A 15,120-nucleotide genomic window follows, 5' to 3' on the forward strand; every position below is an offset into this window, starting at 1 on the left:
ATGAATAGACACTTAAAATATTAATTAAGTCATAGAAAATTGTTCATTAAATAAAATCTTATCTTTATATAATATAATAATATATAATATCTTTATATATATATACATGTAGGATAGTCTGAAAAAAAAATTTTCCCCCAAAACTTGCATTAATAATTTGCATTTAGTACTTATTTGCATTAATAATTAAAATTTTTCAATTGCTTTGAAATAATAAGTACTAATTATTGTAAAATTAATAATAGATTTTAAATACATGAGTTTTTCAATACTAATTATGGGTTTTCCAATAGATTATTATGTGAATATGAAATATTTAATTAATCCGTCAATCAATCAAAAATAAATACTATTTATGAGGAATATGAATAAACACTTAAAGTATTAATTAAGTCACAGAAAATTGTCCATTAAATAAAATCTTATCTTTATATAATATAATAATATATAATATCTTTATATTTATATATATATATATATATAAAAGTAGGATAGTTCAGCAAAGAGTTTTTCCCCTCAAAACTTGCATTAATTACTAAAAGTATTAATTAATGTAAAATTAATAATGAATTTTTCAATATATGAATTTTTCAATGCTAATTATGGATTTTTCAATGCATTATTTTGTGTATATTAAATATTTAGTTAATATACACATAATAAAGTAAGATAGTCTACAAAAGAATTTTTCCCCCCCAAAACTTGCTTTAATAATAATTAAATTATCTTTATCTTTATATTATTATTATTATTAATATTATAAAAGTAAGATAGTCTGCAAAAAAAAAATTTCCCAAAACTTGCATTAATAATAATTAAATTATTATTACTAAAAGTAGTAGTAATTAATAATTACTATAAAATTAATAATAAAATTTCCAATACATGAGTTTTTTAATGCTAATCATGGGTTTTCCAATGCATTATTATGTGTATATTAAATATTTAGTTAGTAAACAGTTTGTTGTAGACAATTAAATAGATGAATATACATATGCACGTAGGTAATTTTTAATCTGCAGGAATGGATACACACCAAGAAATTACACAAGATGTAGCTAGAATATCACTTTTATATTGATTTTCCATAGTCTTTATGGCTTACTTGCTGAAAATTTATTAAAAGCCATTTATAATGTGTATATTATTTATCCACCAGTTTAAATATTTAGTTAGTTAACTTCTAAGTATGGATTTTTCAATGCATTATTATGTGTATATAAATATTTAGTTATTAAATAGTTTGCCAAACATTTTTTTCCTCCAGTAGTTTGCCAAAGTATTTTTTATCTCTAAAACTTGTTATTCATCAGAGTTCAAAGTATTTTTTATCTCTAAAACTTGTTATTCATCAGAGTTCTTGTCCCTATAATCCACAATAGAATGGAGTGGCTGAAAGAAAGAAGACAACATCACTGCAGAGAGGAAGAAGAGGCATCAGAGATCTGGGTCTTTATTACAGGGGAACTGGGACACATCCCCAAGCGTTCCAAGATGCAAACGCATTGTGTTCCAGTGCACGCGTACTGGAACGTGGTTCCGGGGGGGTGGGGCATATTAGGTAACTATGATCTGTCTGTTGTGGCAGCAATTAGGTTTGGAGTTTGGGAGGACTTCGATGGCGATCTAGCCAAGAGAATTCTGAACGGTTAATATTGTTGCCAACGTGGTTAATTTCCAACCCACAAGTAACCACCGGTTCGAACGGGGAAAGTGAAGCAGGTTAGCCGATCCGAATTTCCCTTTAAATTTTTAGAGATGAAAAGACCAGGTGTTCCGTGTGTGTTTGAGGCAATTTGAATTCAGAACTGTAGCTCACAGAGGGGATAGGATTCAGATGTACAGAACTTATATGCCTTGGTCACCGAAGAATACTGCTTCCACTAAATTGACCATGGGGAGCAATGCACGTATGAGGCCAGTGGAGTCTCAATTGCAATAGAAGGATGCTGCATTTTCAATAGAATGTCCTACTCGTGAAGCTTTGGGAAGCAATGCACACATGAGACAGTCGGAGCCTTAATGGCAGCAAAAGAAGGCTACATTTTTAGTTAGAAACAACAAGAATCATGAGCAGTTTGACCAGAAGAATCAGGCATGGGAAAAGTTGGATAATCAATTTAGTCAAAGGCATAAGGAAACTAGTATGACGCATGAATTGAGCAAGGAATTCGGTCGTATGATACACAAGCAGTTGCAGGAGTTTGCGATGATACTAACTAAGAAGTATCACTACAGCTTTCCCATTAAATTCTTCAATGATTATCACGAGAATTTTAACAAAGAGGAATTCCTGAAAATGGAGCAGCCAAAGGAGAAGTGCAACATCATATATGGTATTAGTAGTGAATGGCATTATCCGAAGGGAATCGGTAACAATCAGATAGATAAGGCAGCAAATGCAAAGGAACCGTCAGATATTTTTGAAAAAGAAGTTCATATAGAGGAAAATTCTAGCAAGCACAAAGAAAAAGGAGTGGCTGGATTATTTGCATGTAATCAGGAGATTCCGACTGAAACTTCAGCCAATATTACGGATGTTGGCATTGTAATTGAAGCGAACAAGTCATTGGAAACTCAAGATTTCGAAAATGAAAGAAGATTGGATGAGGAGATTGGTGTAGACCACACTTTACAAGAATAGGAGATTCCGACTGAAACTTCAGCCAATATTAAGGAAGTTAGCGTTGTAACTGAAGCGAACAAGTCAATGGAAACTCAGGATTCTAAAAATGAAAGAAGATTGGATAAGGAGATTGGTGTAGACCACACTTTACAAGAATAGGAAGCTAATGATCCCGGTGATGAACAACCTACACACCAGATTGGAGATGAGAACTACAATGAAGATGGCTTTCATGCATTTGATAAACCGAGTAGGGGTATTGTTTCACCAAATAATCTGGCTATAAATCATGTTAGGGAAAAAGGTCGAGATGAAGGCCAGGTGTTAGTCATTGAGAAATCGTTGGTTGGAATTGAAGTTGCAGTAGCTTCTAATTCTAATTCTCATAGACAACCTTGGTATGAGTATCCAAGGTAAGTCTACAATTCTCCTGCATTTCCAAGATGTTGATATTTTTGCAACAAAGCATGGTTGTGGGTTGAATGGGAATATAGTAAAGACAAACAATGGATGTAGGTCTGCTATTCTTACTGGTATTGGATGATAAAGAACTACTAACAACAGTCACGGACATAGTTAGTCCTCCCTTTAGACTCAAAGTTTCAGCTGCTAATTATATCGGTCCGGGTGTGGCTGATTATGTTCTTAAAGTGGATACCCATCTTGATTGGATAGCTATTGTAAGAGGTTGTGTTCTAAAAGGCGACTTAGGCGACCGCTGCAAATACAGGCAAATCGGCACCCTAGGCGCTAGGCCCGATCAATCGGACCCAATCGATGCCTAGGTGGTGCCTAGCAGCCTGTTGCGCCTAACTTTCGAAAACATACAAGCTTACCTTGACCTTGATTTCTCTCTTGGCCCCAATTTGTGTGTTTGGATTTGATTTCAATATTTTCCCTTGGCCCCAATTTCTCTCTCTCGTTACCGCCGCCGTCGCCGTCGCCAATCGTCTCTTCAATTTCTCTCTCACTGCGGCGGGTTTCTATAGCCGGTCGGGTGGGGGCGACGACAGTCCGATAGGTGTTGGTGGGGGGCGATGATGCAATCGGCAGATGTGGGTTTGAGAGTGAGAGAAGGTTTTAGAAAAGAATGAAATTGGGGCCACGAAAAAATGGGGGCATCCAAGTATCGGCCGGGGGGGGGGGGAGGAGAGAATACTAAAATAGTAAAAGAATTAAAAAATAAGAAAATAAAATAAAATTTTCTATAAACCCTACCCTTCTCTAAGCCATTCTCTACAAATAGCATATTCCTATGTATTCTAAAGCCATTCTCTAAAAGTAGCATATTCTTATGTATTCTAAACCATTTTCTACAATTACCCAGGCATATTTCCTAGGCCCCGCCTAGGCGCTAAGCGCCAAGCTGGCGCCCAACTAGCGCTTAGCGCGTTTTAGAACATTGGTAAGAGGTGATTGCAGTGGGTTTGAACTCGATTAGGTTGCTTCTATTGAAGCTCTGGGCCAAATTATGCTTGGAATTAATCTTGGAAACCTAAGAATGTAGAAGAAGAGGCTTAAAAAGAGAAAGAAAGAAAGAAGAATTAAACAGATAGAGAAAGTGGGTATTGGGTGAAGAAACCGCGGTGCAATCGTTGTAATTTCTTGGGGACAAGAACTCTCTCAAGGAAGGGGGAATTGTCATGACCCTAAGGATTCCCCAAGGATAGATTAGTAAATATAATAGTAGGAGTTTACATTTCCTTTTGTATTTTCTATTATAGGGCCTTGTCTTTAACAAGTAGGCAATTGGGTTATTTGTTACATTGCACATGGGTGCAAGTGGGAGGTTGTTAGGCTATATATAAGCCACAGCTAAGGATGGAAGAATCATGTTTGAATTGTTAATTGAATACTTTATTTCCCTCTCTTGAATCCTCTCAACCTCCCTCCAAATTCTGTCTAATCTCTTTCTTAATTTCCCTCTCTTTCTCTCGGTTCTTCCTAATCTCCCTCTCTATTATGTTCTTCCTTAATTTTCCTCCATTTCTTCAGATCTAACTCTCTCAATTCCTTCCCAATTACCTCTTAAACCTCTCATGAACCCTAGGTTCATGACACATGCATCCACAAAGATTATGTAATATCTAAATCCTTCAATGGACATAACAGGGGCAGGTCCCCATAGATCAGAATAGACCAATTCTAGAGGTTTAACAATAGTAACTTTGTGGCTAACAAAAGGAACTTGGCTTAATTTTCCAATCTTACAAAAATCACAAAAGGACATATCTGAAAGTGAACAAGAAATACCGATTTTATTCAACAAAAATCTTAGTACATTCATTGATGGATGTCCCAGCCTATCATGCCAATGTTGACAAATTCTAGTATTCTGAACTACATTTACATCCCTTGGCAGCTCATGACAAAATGAGTTCTGCCATTTATATGAATCTTGTTTATTACATGTAGCTAAAGGAGAAAACACTGAAGGAATAGATAAAGATGCTAGGGATAGGGCAGAAGTGTTGCCAACAACAGAACAAGTTGCTGGAGTCAACCAATAGAGCCTATCCTTAAAATGTCCCCGAAGTAACACCAATCTGGAAGCTTTGTCCTTAATCAAACAAACATCTAAATGAAATTTAGCCACAACATTATGATCATGCGTAAGTTGTGACACACTAATCAAATTTTTCTTCATACTCAGAACATGGAGAACATTAGGTAATGGAAGAACTAAATTTGGTTTAGACTTGGCTTGTAAATAACTAGTACCAACATGAGTAATAGGCAGTTGCTTACCATTGCCTATGGCAACTTTGTCCCCATTGGTATAAGGAGCATGCAATGAGAGGTTGTTTAGGTTTGAAGTGATGTGATTAGTTGCCCCGGAATGACCAAACCAGATTGGATCTAAAAGAGAGGACTGAACAACAAAGTTACTAGGTGTGTAAGGGTTAGAAGGACTACCATAGTGAGACCCTTGTATTAAACCTGTGTCATTCATGTAGGCTCCATTAGAATTCCTAAAGGAGGCCATATAAGCTCTAGACTTTGATTGATTAGCACCACAAGATCTACCAAATCCTTGATTAGGCACACGCTGGAAGTTTCTATCAAAACGATGATAACACCGATCCATAAAATACCCTGGTTTCCCACACAATTGACAATAAACTCTCCTGTTAGAAGCTCTACCTTGGCCTCTCCTCCTTTATTAACAGATCCACCCACTCTCTGAGAATATCCTCCTCTATTATTTCCAAAGCTATTATTCTGTGTAGTAGGAATTGACGCCACATTCACATGCATAAAAGACATAGAATCAAAATTTACAGTAGAATGAGATGAATTCTTAGCCGACAACCTTTGTTCATGCATCAACAATAAATATTGCACATTTTCTAGATCTATTTCGTCCATTTGATATGTTATGAGGCTCACCACCGTTTTATACTCCTGATCTAGTCCATTAAGTATAGCAAGCAATATATCTTTGTCATTCAACGGTTCTCCTATGGCTACCAAAGCATGTCCTATCATCTTAATCTTTAGTATATAGTCATTTATAGAGAGTGAATCCTTCTTTATTGATCTTAATTGTTGTTTCAACTGAAATGACTTTGCTATTGTCTGAAGAGAATATAAGTTTTCTAAAGAGATCCATACCTCAACAGATGATTCATAGTGACTCACCAACGCAAGCACTTCCTTATCGATGGTGGAGAAGAGCCATCCCAATAGGAGCTGATCAAATCGGATCCAGCTCAAATACTTCGGATTGATTGTCGCTTCTCCTCCTTCTGGATTGAGTAGAAACTTTGCCGGAGGAGATGTTTTATTGAGGAAAGACACTAGATCAAAGGCTCAGACTATGGCGAGAACTTGAGCTTTCTAGCAGATGTAGTTACTGTTGTCAAGTTTGATCGGAATGAAATTAAAAGCTTTGGCAACCGCTGAAAAATCAGATTGAGGAGCGAACAAGGAGGAGGAAGATCGAGGAGGAGCTGAGAGTGTGATTTGAGGCCATCAGGTTAGAGTAATGGCTCTTATACCATGAAACGGAAACCCTAGGGCACAAAGAAATGATAGAAACAAACAGGAGAGAAGAAAGAACGAGAGGAGTCGTAAATTGAATTGCAGAGAAAATAAATACTTAACCTTAGAGAAAGAACATAAGAGCTGCTTAAATAGGCAGCACATTACACAAGAAAGTGGCACCACCTCAACAATAACTAATACAACAAAGCAGCACTAATGCTAATACAATAGATATACTACAACAACCAAACAACAACAGGAACTACACGAAAACAAAAACAGCAACAACAAACAATACTATCACAAAACTTTAGATGCTTCCACAGCAGACAGAGAAGAAAGGACAAAAGCAAAGGTCACAGATTTGGTTGTTGGGTCACTGGATAATAGGGAAAAAGGGTTGTTCAACGGGCTGCAGTGGCAAATCTGGTTGCTAGATGGGTGTCGAGACTGATGGCAGTGTAGCAGGAAGAAAGGCGCGACAAAGAGAGAATCACAATCTGTCGCTGATGGTGGATGTTTGTGACTGATGAAAGCAGAGAGAAAAGCACGCGACCTACAAGAAAGAGATGGGCGACCAACAGTGGATGGCATTAGTGGCGATGGCGGATGGCAATGACGGCTGACTAAGGATTATGGTTAGGGATTTTGTAGTATTAGTGGCCTTGATACCATGTTTAGAGGAAGAGACAAAAGTATTAAATATTTTATTTATGTGTTAAGTATATATACAACTCCATAAGGTATAACTCAAGAAAGCAAATAACCATGTACAAGGCTAAGCATGTAGAACACTATAAGGCTAACATGAACAAAGCATAAGAACATAAAATATCGGAATGAAATTTCTTCATGAACTTTGAAAAAGCAAACATATTCCAAAAATACACATCTGGGAGCACACAGAAACAATCATATACGATATTTTTTAATCAACTAAGAAGACATAACTTACTAAAATGCTAGAAAAGAAGCAGAAAGGACAAACATAATTGAAAAAGGAAACTATTTTTGTATCATGCAAAAATATAACTTAAACACAAACATAGCAAGATAAGATAAAAGCTCTAAGCATTTGCATGAAGTTAGAGGAATACGATTTGAATCAGAAGAAAGTTCCAAGACCAATTTAATGAGAGTGCAACATAAGATGACAAAAAATTGCAATTCTTCTAAGACGGATCCAAAGAGTTGGTGAAGTGAGTATAGATATTAAGATAGTGGCAAGAGGGTAACATTGATTCAACAACATACTTGCCCTTGACGATGATGATGCAGTCGAGCTCTCAACATTCTCAAAATAGTATCAGATGCAAGTTCGAGGGGCATATCTGGCGATAACCTCTGAAAAGAAAACCTCTATCATAAGAGAATAATAAATGTAACATGTAATCCAGTACTCTGATAAGGGACTTACCAGTACATTCATCAATGCAGTTCTATACCAAACAACAATAATCACGAAGCTTTTATCCTACTAGGCAGGACAGTTATTCTATGGTAAGTTGGACAAAAAATATATATATCTTATAACTCTCCAAAAGGCAAGCAAGATGCTAAAAGATACCTTTATTTTCTTGTTTTCACTAAAAGTTACCAAGTGAATTCCATTCAAGCCCACGGATGCATAAAAATAAATCCAACTCTCCATACTTTGGACAAGATAGTAATACTATAAGACTGAATGAGATAGCAGCACAACTTTTTTAGAAGATCTAACATGACCTTAAATTTCTCGACAAACATGGTAGAAAGATTATGTTTGTTATAAGCACATACATTTCCAAGTGTACCACCACGAATCACTTCTAACATACATCATAAGAGGAGACAGAATCAGCATCAACTCAAATTGGAAAGGCATGCACCAAACTCCCAGCCATCATTGTAGGAGAAGCAAGATTCTAAAAGCACGTTCCCTAACACTCTTGACAAGTACATGCAGAATTACCTTTTCCCAACAGATTCATTGGCCAAAATTTGGATAGTAAGTATTGGGGATGGATGGGGTAGTTAAACGAAATCCGGACATAGATAGAAAACACAGATATTCTCTATTGAGTTTAGTATGGACTTCAGACCCAAATTGAAATCAACTTAAAGAAAAAGGCAGGTTCAAGATTTCATTTCTAAACATTTTAAGAAAAAATTTCATCTTCTTTTCTTATCTTCTTTTTATTGGTTAAGCAAATGAAAAAATTGTATGAAAGGGCAAGTTGAGAGAGAGTATACTACCTCCAGAACTTGCAAAGGATCCAAAGATTCTCCATGATTGTGGAGAAGACGAACTGCAGCTCTAAACATGGGCTCCTTGCCATTGTTTGGATCCAAATACATTTCAAGCAACCTAAGTTGATCGAGCACAAAATTTAGAAAAAACAGAAGTTGAAATTCAACCTTCATCCATGTAGAGAGAGAGGGAACTAACTGCATATATGCATCGGGCCGACCAATCTCTGCACAATATTGTTCAGCAGCTTCACTGTCCTCCAGCTTCCTAAGAGTATATTGGAATGACTTTTAAATCTTCACAACTCATTCATCAGATAAATCATTTTCTGTTACTTTCCAGTAAATATTGATAATCATATATCATCAAACAGTCACAAGCTCTTCATGCTATTTCATGTTCCTCATGGTTTCAAAACAAGAAACATATGCCACTAATTTATCACTTCAAGTTAAACTTACCTGGATCTAATGTTCAGTTATTTGCAACATAACTTTAAAAAAAGGGGGCAGCCCTAGTGCACAAGGCTTCCTGCTTTTCAAGGGTCGGGGGAGGGTCATCTTTGTAGGCAATCTTACCTCTGCCTTATTGGCATCATTACTTAGTGAGTTAATTCCAAGAATATGAAAAGCTCCATGTTCCAATGGTGGAAAAAAAACCTTTTCTATCTTTCCTTATTCATTTAAAATTGCAATTGATTAATAAAGCAATTCTAAACTTACAATGCAAAGATTTGGAGCACCAAAGTTTCTTGGCCAAGTTTCTTGTAAAGAATAGCCTGTCACCAAAATTGTGAATATTGTATCAGTACAAAGAAATTTTTCAAGACATCATTTTGGCAATGTGAATGTGTCTGTTTCATCTGTGCTTGCACTTAATAGCATAGAGAAGTCCAGACACTAATATAACCTCAATAGTATCTCAAGCATGACTACAAACTCTATATATATTCCCAATTATTCTCAACCAAGTAAAATCTGAAACAAGGAAAAAATAAATATTCAATGGACCTTTTCCAACCATAATTCTGATCCTTCAATCAAGTCAAGGACGTCTTCTGGATCATATAGGTCTGAGGACTGCAAAAAGATCTGCAATCTCTCCCTGATGAGACTTTGAAAGAGCGAAGTCTTGCTAACTGCAGACATATCTGTCCCCCCAAAAGTTTCAGCTTCAAAATTTTGAGAGGAATTTTCTGTATCAAAAGTTTGAATTGCTGATCTTGCTAGCAAGAGTGCATATGCTGTATGGAACTGTGTATCTTCAGAATCTTGATTTTCAATCAACCACTGGAGATATCTGCATTGACCAACATATAGTGATTAGATTAGTGAAGGAACCCAAAGGGCACCACCTATGGCAGAAAACATAGTGAGTGTTGAATTGTTAACCACCATCTAATCTAAAAACTTAAACTGTTAGATTGAGGGTTAACTTTATCTTTTAAATTATTATTTTACTCTCAACACACCCCTTTATGTGTGGAAAGGCTTCACTGCATAGCTGGTCTAACCACGTGCAACAATTTTAATATTAGGTTGGCAGGGAGGTTTGAATTTAAGACCTTTGCCTACTCTTGTACCATGTTGAATTGTTAACTATCATATAAATCTAAAAGCTTAAGCTATTAGATAGAGAGTTAACTTTATCCTTTATATTATTATTTTACTCTCAGCAATAAGTAAGCAACCAATCTTTCTTGTTTTCCTTTCATTGTCTCTATAAGCTTTAGTTTCTATTATTCTTCTGCCTTTTATGAGCAAATTGAAAATGAAGAGACTGGAACATGAAGTTATATGACATAGTTCCTTCAAGTTAACACCACACTAGTGCATACATGCCTCCAAAGACTTCCAAATATTTGTTGGCCAAAGGCACAATTACAAATAAATAATAGAATCCAATCTCTGACTCAGCAAAGTAACTGCTTTGAGTCCAGTCCAGACGAAGAACCAAGCAATATTGTTTTTAAATTAGCAGGAGGGTTGTAGTCAAAAAAGGAGAAGAGCAAGAAGGAAAAAAAAAACACAAGTTCCATAAACGAATAAAGGATGCAAGCTCTTTAAGTATTAGATAATAGATATTAAATAAGTAGCTCATAAATTGGGAAAAAAATATTATGACCACAAATTGCATGGCCTTTAATTTTCCATAAAGAACATTGCATGTGCAATTTACAGCACAAGAGGCATACCTTTGAAGAATTTCCACCTTTTTTGGATCAATTGCAGCTATTACTTCATCTGCAATGCAAGTTATATTAGAAACAAAGACAGCAAAAGAAGGAAAATAATCTGATTTTCCAGTAAACAACTTGTTAGCAAGAATTTCAAATATATGTTTAGGTAATCAAGATTGGCAATGTTTCATAGTAAGGTTGTCAACAGCAGAATTACCACCTCCTGAGTGAGAGAGAGAGAGAGAGAGAGGGGGGGGGGGGGGGGGGGGGGGGGGGGACAAACGTCCAAAAAGATCCTCCATGAATCCAGAGAAACCAAGAGAAGGGAAAAAGAACAAGAAAAGGAGAGAACACATACATTGGTGGCACCACTCACTACAAAACATAACATCATATCAAGAGAATGGTGATTCCTTTACCTGTTTTGGCACCACACTACGCATAAAAAGTCTCCTTAGTCCATATATGTATATATATATCACCTGCAACAGCCCTATTCCAACCCCTCAGGGTAGCTCAAGTGGTCAACCGCATGGGTTTCGGGTGCTGGGTATGCCAAGGTTGTGTGTTCGAATCCTGGGCAATGCGGTAGGTATCGCTTAACTACACGAAGGGCCACGGGGGTCCTTGACCCAGACTTACCTTGAATTGGCCCGATGGTCCGGTTCGAGTCGGCTCGTAGGTTATAGGGAGGCAACGCTCGCGCCAAAGGCGCCGCTAGGCTAAGCTCCTCGATTCCTACGTTAAAAAAAAAAAAAAAAGAAAAGAAAAGAAAAGAAAAAAAGAAACAAACAGCCCTATTCCAAGCTACAAAAAGGTCCTAACAGATCTAAGCAGTACGCAAAAACTGATATACCAGTATCCACAACTCTCATCACTCAAACACCCAAAGGAAATCCCTCATGAGCTTATCAATCCCTCTTACAACAGAGGTATTGACACTAAAAAAGATACAATTAATAGGAACTAGTGGAAATGAGAAGATTCTGTCCTAATTCAGCAATCTTCTCCACCGAAAATTGCTGCCTTAAATCCAGTTACCTTCCCCGTTCATATTAGGAAATGTGTTTTAGTCAAGCTATAGGATTCCCTAGTGTAGCTGTTACCTATTTCAGAGGTAGATTAGTTCTTTCCTCCCTGATATCAGTAATTTCCTATTCTAAATAGGTAACTGCCATATCAAAGAGATGTTTGTATTTTTTGTATATATGTTAGTTTTCTGCTGTAAAGCTAGTAAGAAAATTTAGTTTGTTGCATAGCAACAGAAAACAGTTATTGGCAACCTTTTTTAAGAATGTCTGTTGTCTGATATTCTGATGGCAAATATCTGACATCAACTTTTTCTTGCACAAAGTGAATTTCAATCTCAAAGCATTTGGTCAGTGAATGAAAAACTGGGTTTTCAGCCATACTCTTGGCAGCTGTATTGTCACACCAAAGAATAGGTGATCTAGAAACCGTGTACCCTAGCTCAGAAAATAAAGACTTTAACCATAACACCTCTGTACCTCCTTCGGCCAAAGCTCTGTATTCTGACTCTCATACCGATCGCACAACAGCTGATTGCTTTCCAGAGCTCCAAATTATCAGATTACCACCCAAATAAACACAAATACAACTAGTAGATTTTCTGTTAACCTTACAACCAGCATGATCAACATTAGTGAAGACTTGGAGATCTAGATTAGAAGAAGGGGTAAACAAAAGGCCCATACCAAAAGTGTCGTTAAGATATCTTGGGAGTTTTACAAGCAAGCCAATGTTGTTGTTTAGGAGCTACATGAAATTGGCTTAACTTGTTAGCTGTAAAGACAACATCAGGTCTAGTACATTTAAGTTATTGATGTGAGCCAATCAGTTTTCAATACAAAGAAGCATTAGGAAATGGATCCCCTTCATCTGTAAGTTGTGTGCCTACTGTAATAGGAGTTGGAATAGGCTTACAATCAGTCATACCAGCTTTGATTAAAAATCTGCAGTATACTACTAAGATATATACCATTAGAGTTTCTGTAAGCTTGAAACCAAAGAAAACATCTCACTAAACCAATAGTCTTTAGAGCAAAAAGTGTATCAAGGTCATGAATAAAAGTCTAATAAATTTGAATCTAGCCATTAACAAGAACATCATCAACATATACCAAGACAAATAAGACTGTTGACTGCATTTTCTTGGTAAAAAGAGATGACTGCATTATGAAATCCCCAAGCTGTGATCATTTTTAAGTTTGTTATAACAGGCCCTAATTGCTTGTTTGAGACTGTAAAGAGACTTCTTGACTTTATGTACATAAGGACATTTAAAATATTCAAAACCTTCAGTTGATGCATCCAGACCTCTTCCTCTAAGTCACAATTGAGAAAGGCATTATTCCCATCAATTTGTTGAATATCCCAACCAAACATAACAGCCAAAGAGAGTAAAACTCTAATTGTGGGTGTTTTAACAACTAGAATGAAAGTCACAAAGAAATCAATCTCAGGTGTTAGATGAAAACCTTTGGCTACCAAACGAGCTTTATACTTAACAACTGAACCATTTGGTTTGTATTTTCACTCTAAAAACCCATTTACAACCAATTAAATTCATATTTAAAGTGTAAGGCACAAGCTCCATTGTTACTCTGCGGTGCTGTAAATTCTTCTTGTTTTGCCTGTAGCCACTTAGAATCTAATAAAGCTTCTTTAATTAAGCAAGGTTCCAACTCATGTACAAAGGCACTTGGTAAATGATGAGAAGAAGTGAGAACTTTAGGTGAATCTGAATCTTTCTGATCCTCAGAAATCAGAGAAGAAGCAGGAGCTGTAGCAGAAGTGAAATAACAGGAAATACCAGGATAAGCAGAAGAAAGGAGCTTACTCTTTGACCTGCTAATCATAGGATGAGTAGGAATAGGAAGAGATTTAGGTTTGGACTTAGAATTAGAAATGGGCCTAATAGGAATAGGTGCAGCCTTAACAGCAGCTGCAACTTGATGAAGTAGGTTGACAAGGAGAAGATACAGGAGGTCGTGCCAATGAGGTTATAGAAGCATGAAAGAAAGATTGAATATGAGTAATAGGTAAGCTAGAAACTGAATGTTGATGAATGGGAGAACATGAAAAGGCTCTTATAAGGGAATTGCAACAAATTAAGAGGACATGTATGGAAATATAGACCTTTCTTGAAGGATGTAAACACTTGTAACCAAGCATGCATTTGGCTATATCTAATGAAAATACATTTGGAAGAATGGAAATCAAATTTACGATAACTATAGCGTCTAACATAGGGCAAGCAGGAACAACCAAAGGGTTGAAGAAAGGAGTAATCAGGTTTCTTGTGATAGAGCAGCTCAAAATCTCAGAGCTGAAGATAGTAGAAGAGTCATAAGAAAAACTGAAATTTGGAAAGCTTCATCTATTATGGTCTCCTTATTTGAAGCCAAACCATAGAGACTACGAAGGAGCTTTCCGAAAGGCCACCACCTATCAAAAATTCACCCTATTGTCACGGCTCTCCCATGAATTTGGAATGTTCCTAGCCCGGAATGGATTAGGAGATGGTTTCGATCAAAACAAAACATAACAGAGCGAGGGAGAAAGAAAGTGAGAGAAGAAAGAGAGAATGAGAAAAGCAATAGAAGGAAGTAGTAGATTCTGATATTCAATTCAATGATGATTTCCCCAGCATAGCTTAGGAGAATATATATACAACTGGTAGGTGTAGGTGCTGCCACAGCAGATCCCTTCCCCATTTGGTTATAACCACCTTTTGTCCTATTCTACCCCCTCCATGTGGGGAATCTTACAGCCTTACTAGCTAATACTAATAGTGGAGTTACAGCAGTAAAAAGAACAAAATTACAGCAATAAAGGAATTACATCAGTAAATGAAAAAATTAAAAATCTTGCTACTCGAATTAGCTGTCCACATGAGCCTTCCGTGACACCTATCTACTCCCCAACCTTAAAAGAATGAATTAACTAAGGTAATCCAAACTCTCATGATAGACTTCCATAGGCCAAACCCATCATGGGACAAGATTGCAAAAGACCTCCAACCCCACCGATGCAAAATCAAGTGATTAGATAGAGTTGACCCCAACAGCACCCACA

General features: G+C 36.6%; 1 protein-coding gene across 2 annotated transcripts in view; it reads right to left on the minus strand.

The window, feature by feature from the left end:
• LOC127798503 (vacuolar sorting protein 3) overlaps positions 1-15,120 on the minus strand; it is a 51,008-nt gene that overhangs the window by 4,948 nt on the left and 30,940 nt on the right. For both annotated transcript variants that reach the window (XR_008022408.1, XM_052332114.1), the window contains exons 7-12: positions 11,038-11,086; positions 9,854-10,142; positions 9,566-9,621; positions 9,042-9,110; positions 8,849-8,960; positions 7,868-7,957 (exon numbers count right to left, since the gene is read on the minus strand). Coding sequence is in view for 1 of the 2 variants with exons in the window: in XM_052332114.1 (XP_052188074.1) it covers positions 7,868-7,957; positions 8,849-8,960; positions 9,042-9,110; positions 9,566-9,621; positions 9,854-10,142; positions 11,038-11,086 (665 nt within the window). In the remaining variant the exon portion in view is untranslated. The remainder of the gene's footprint in view (positions 1-7,867; positions 7,958-8,848; positions 8,961-9,041; positions 9,111-9,565; positions 9,622-9,853; positions 10,143-11,037; positions 11,087-15,120) is intronic.

The sequence above is a fragment of the Diospyros lotus genome, chromosome 1, assembly GCF_014633365.1.
Source record: "Diospyros lotus cultivar Yz01 chromosome 1, ASM1463336v1, whole genome shotgun sequence".
Classification (NCBI taxonomy): Eukaryota; Viridiplantae; Streptophyta; class Magnoliopsida; order Ericales; family Ebenaceae; genus Diospyros; species Diospyros lotus.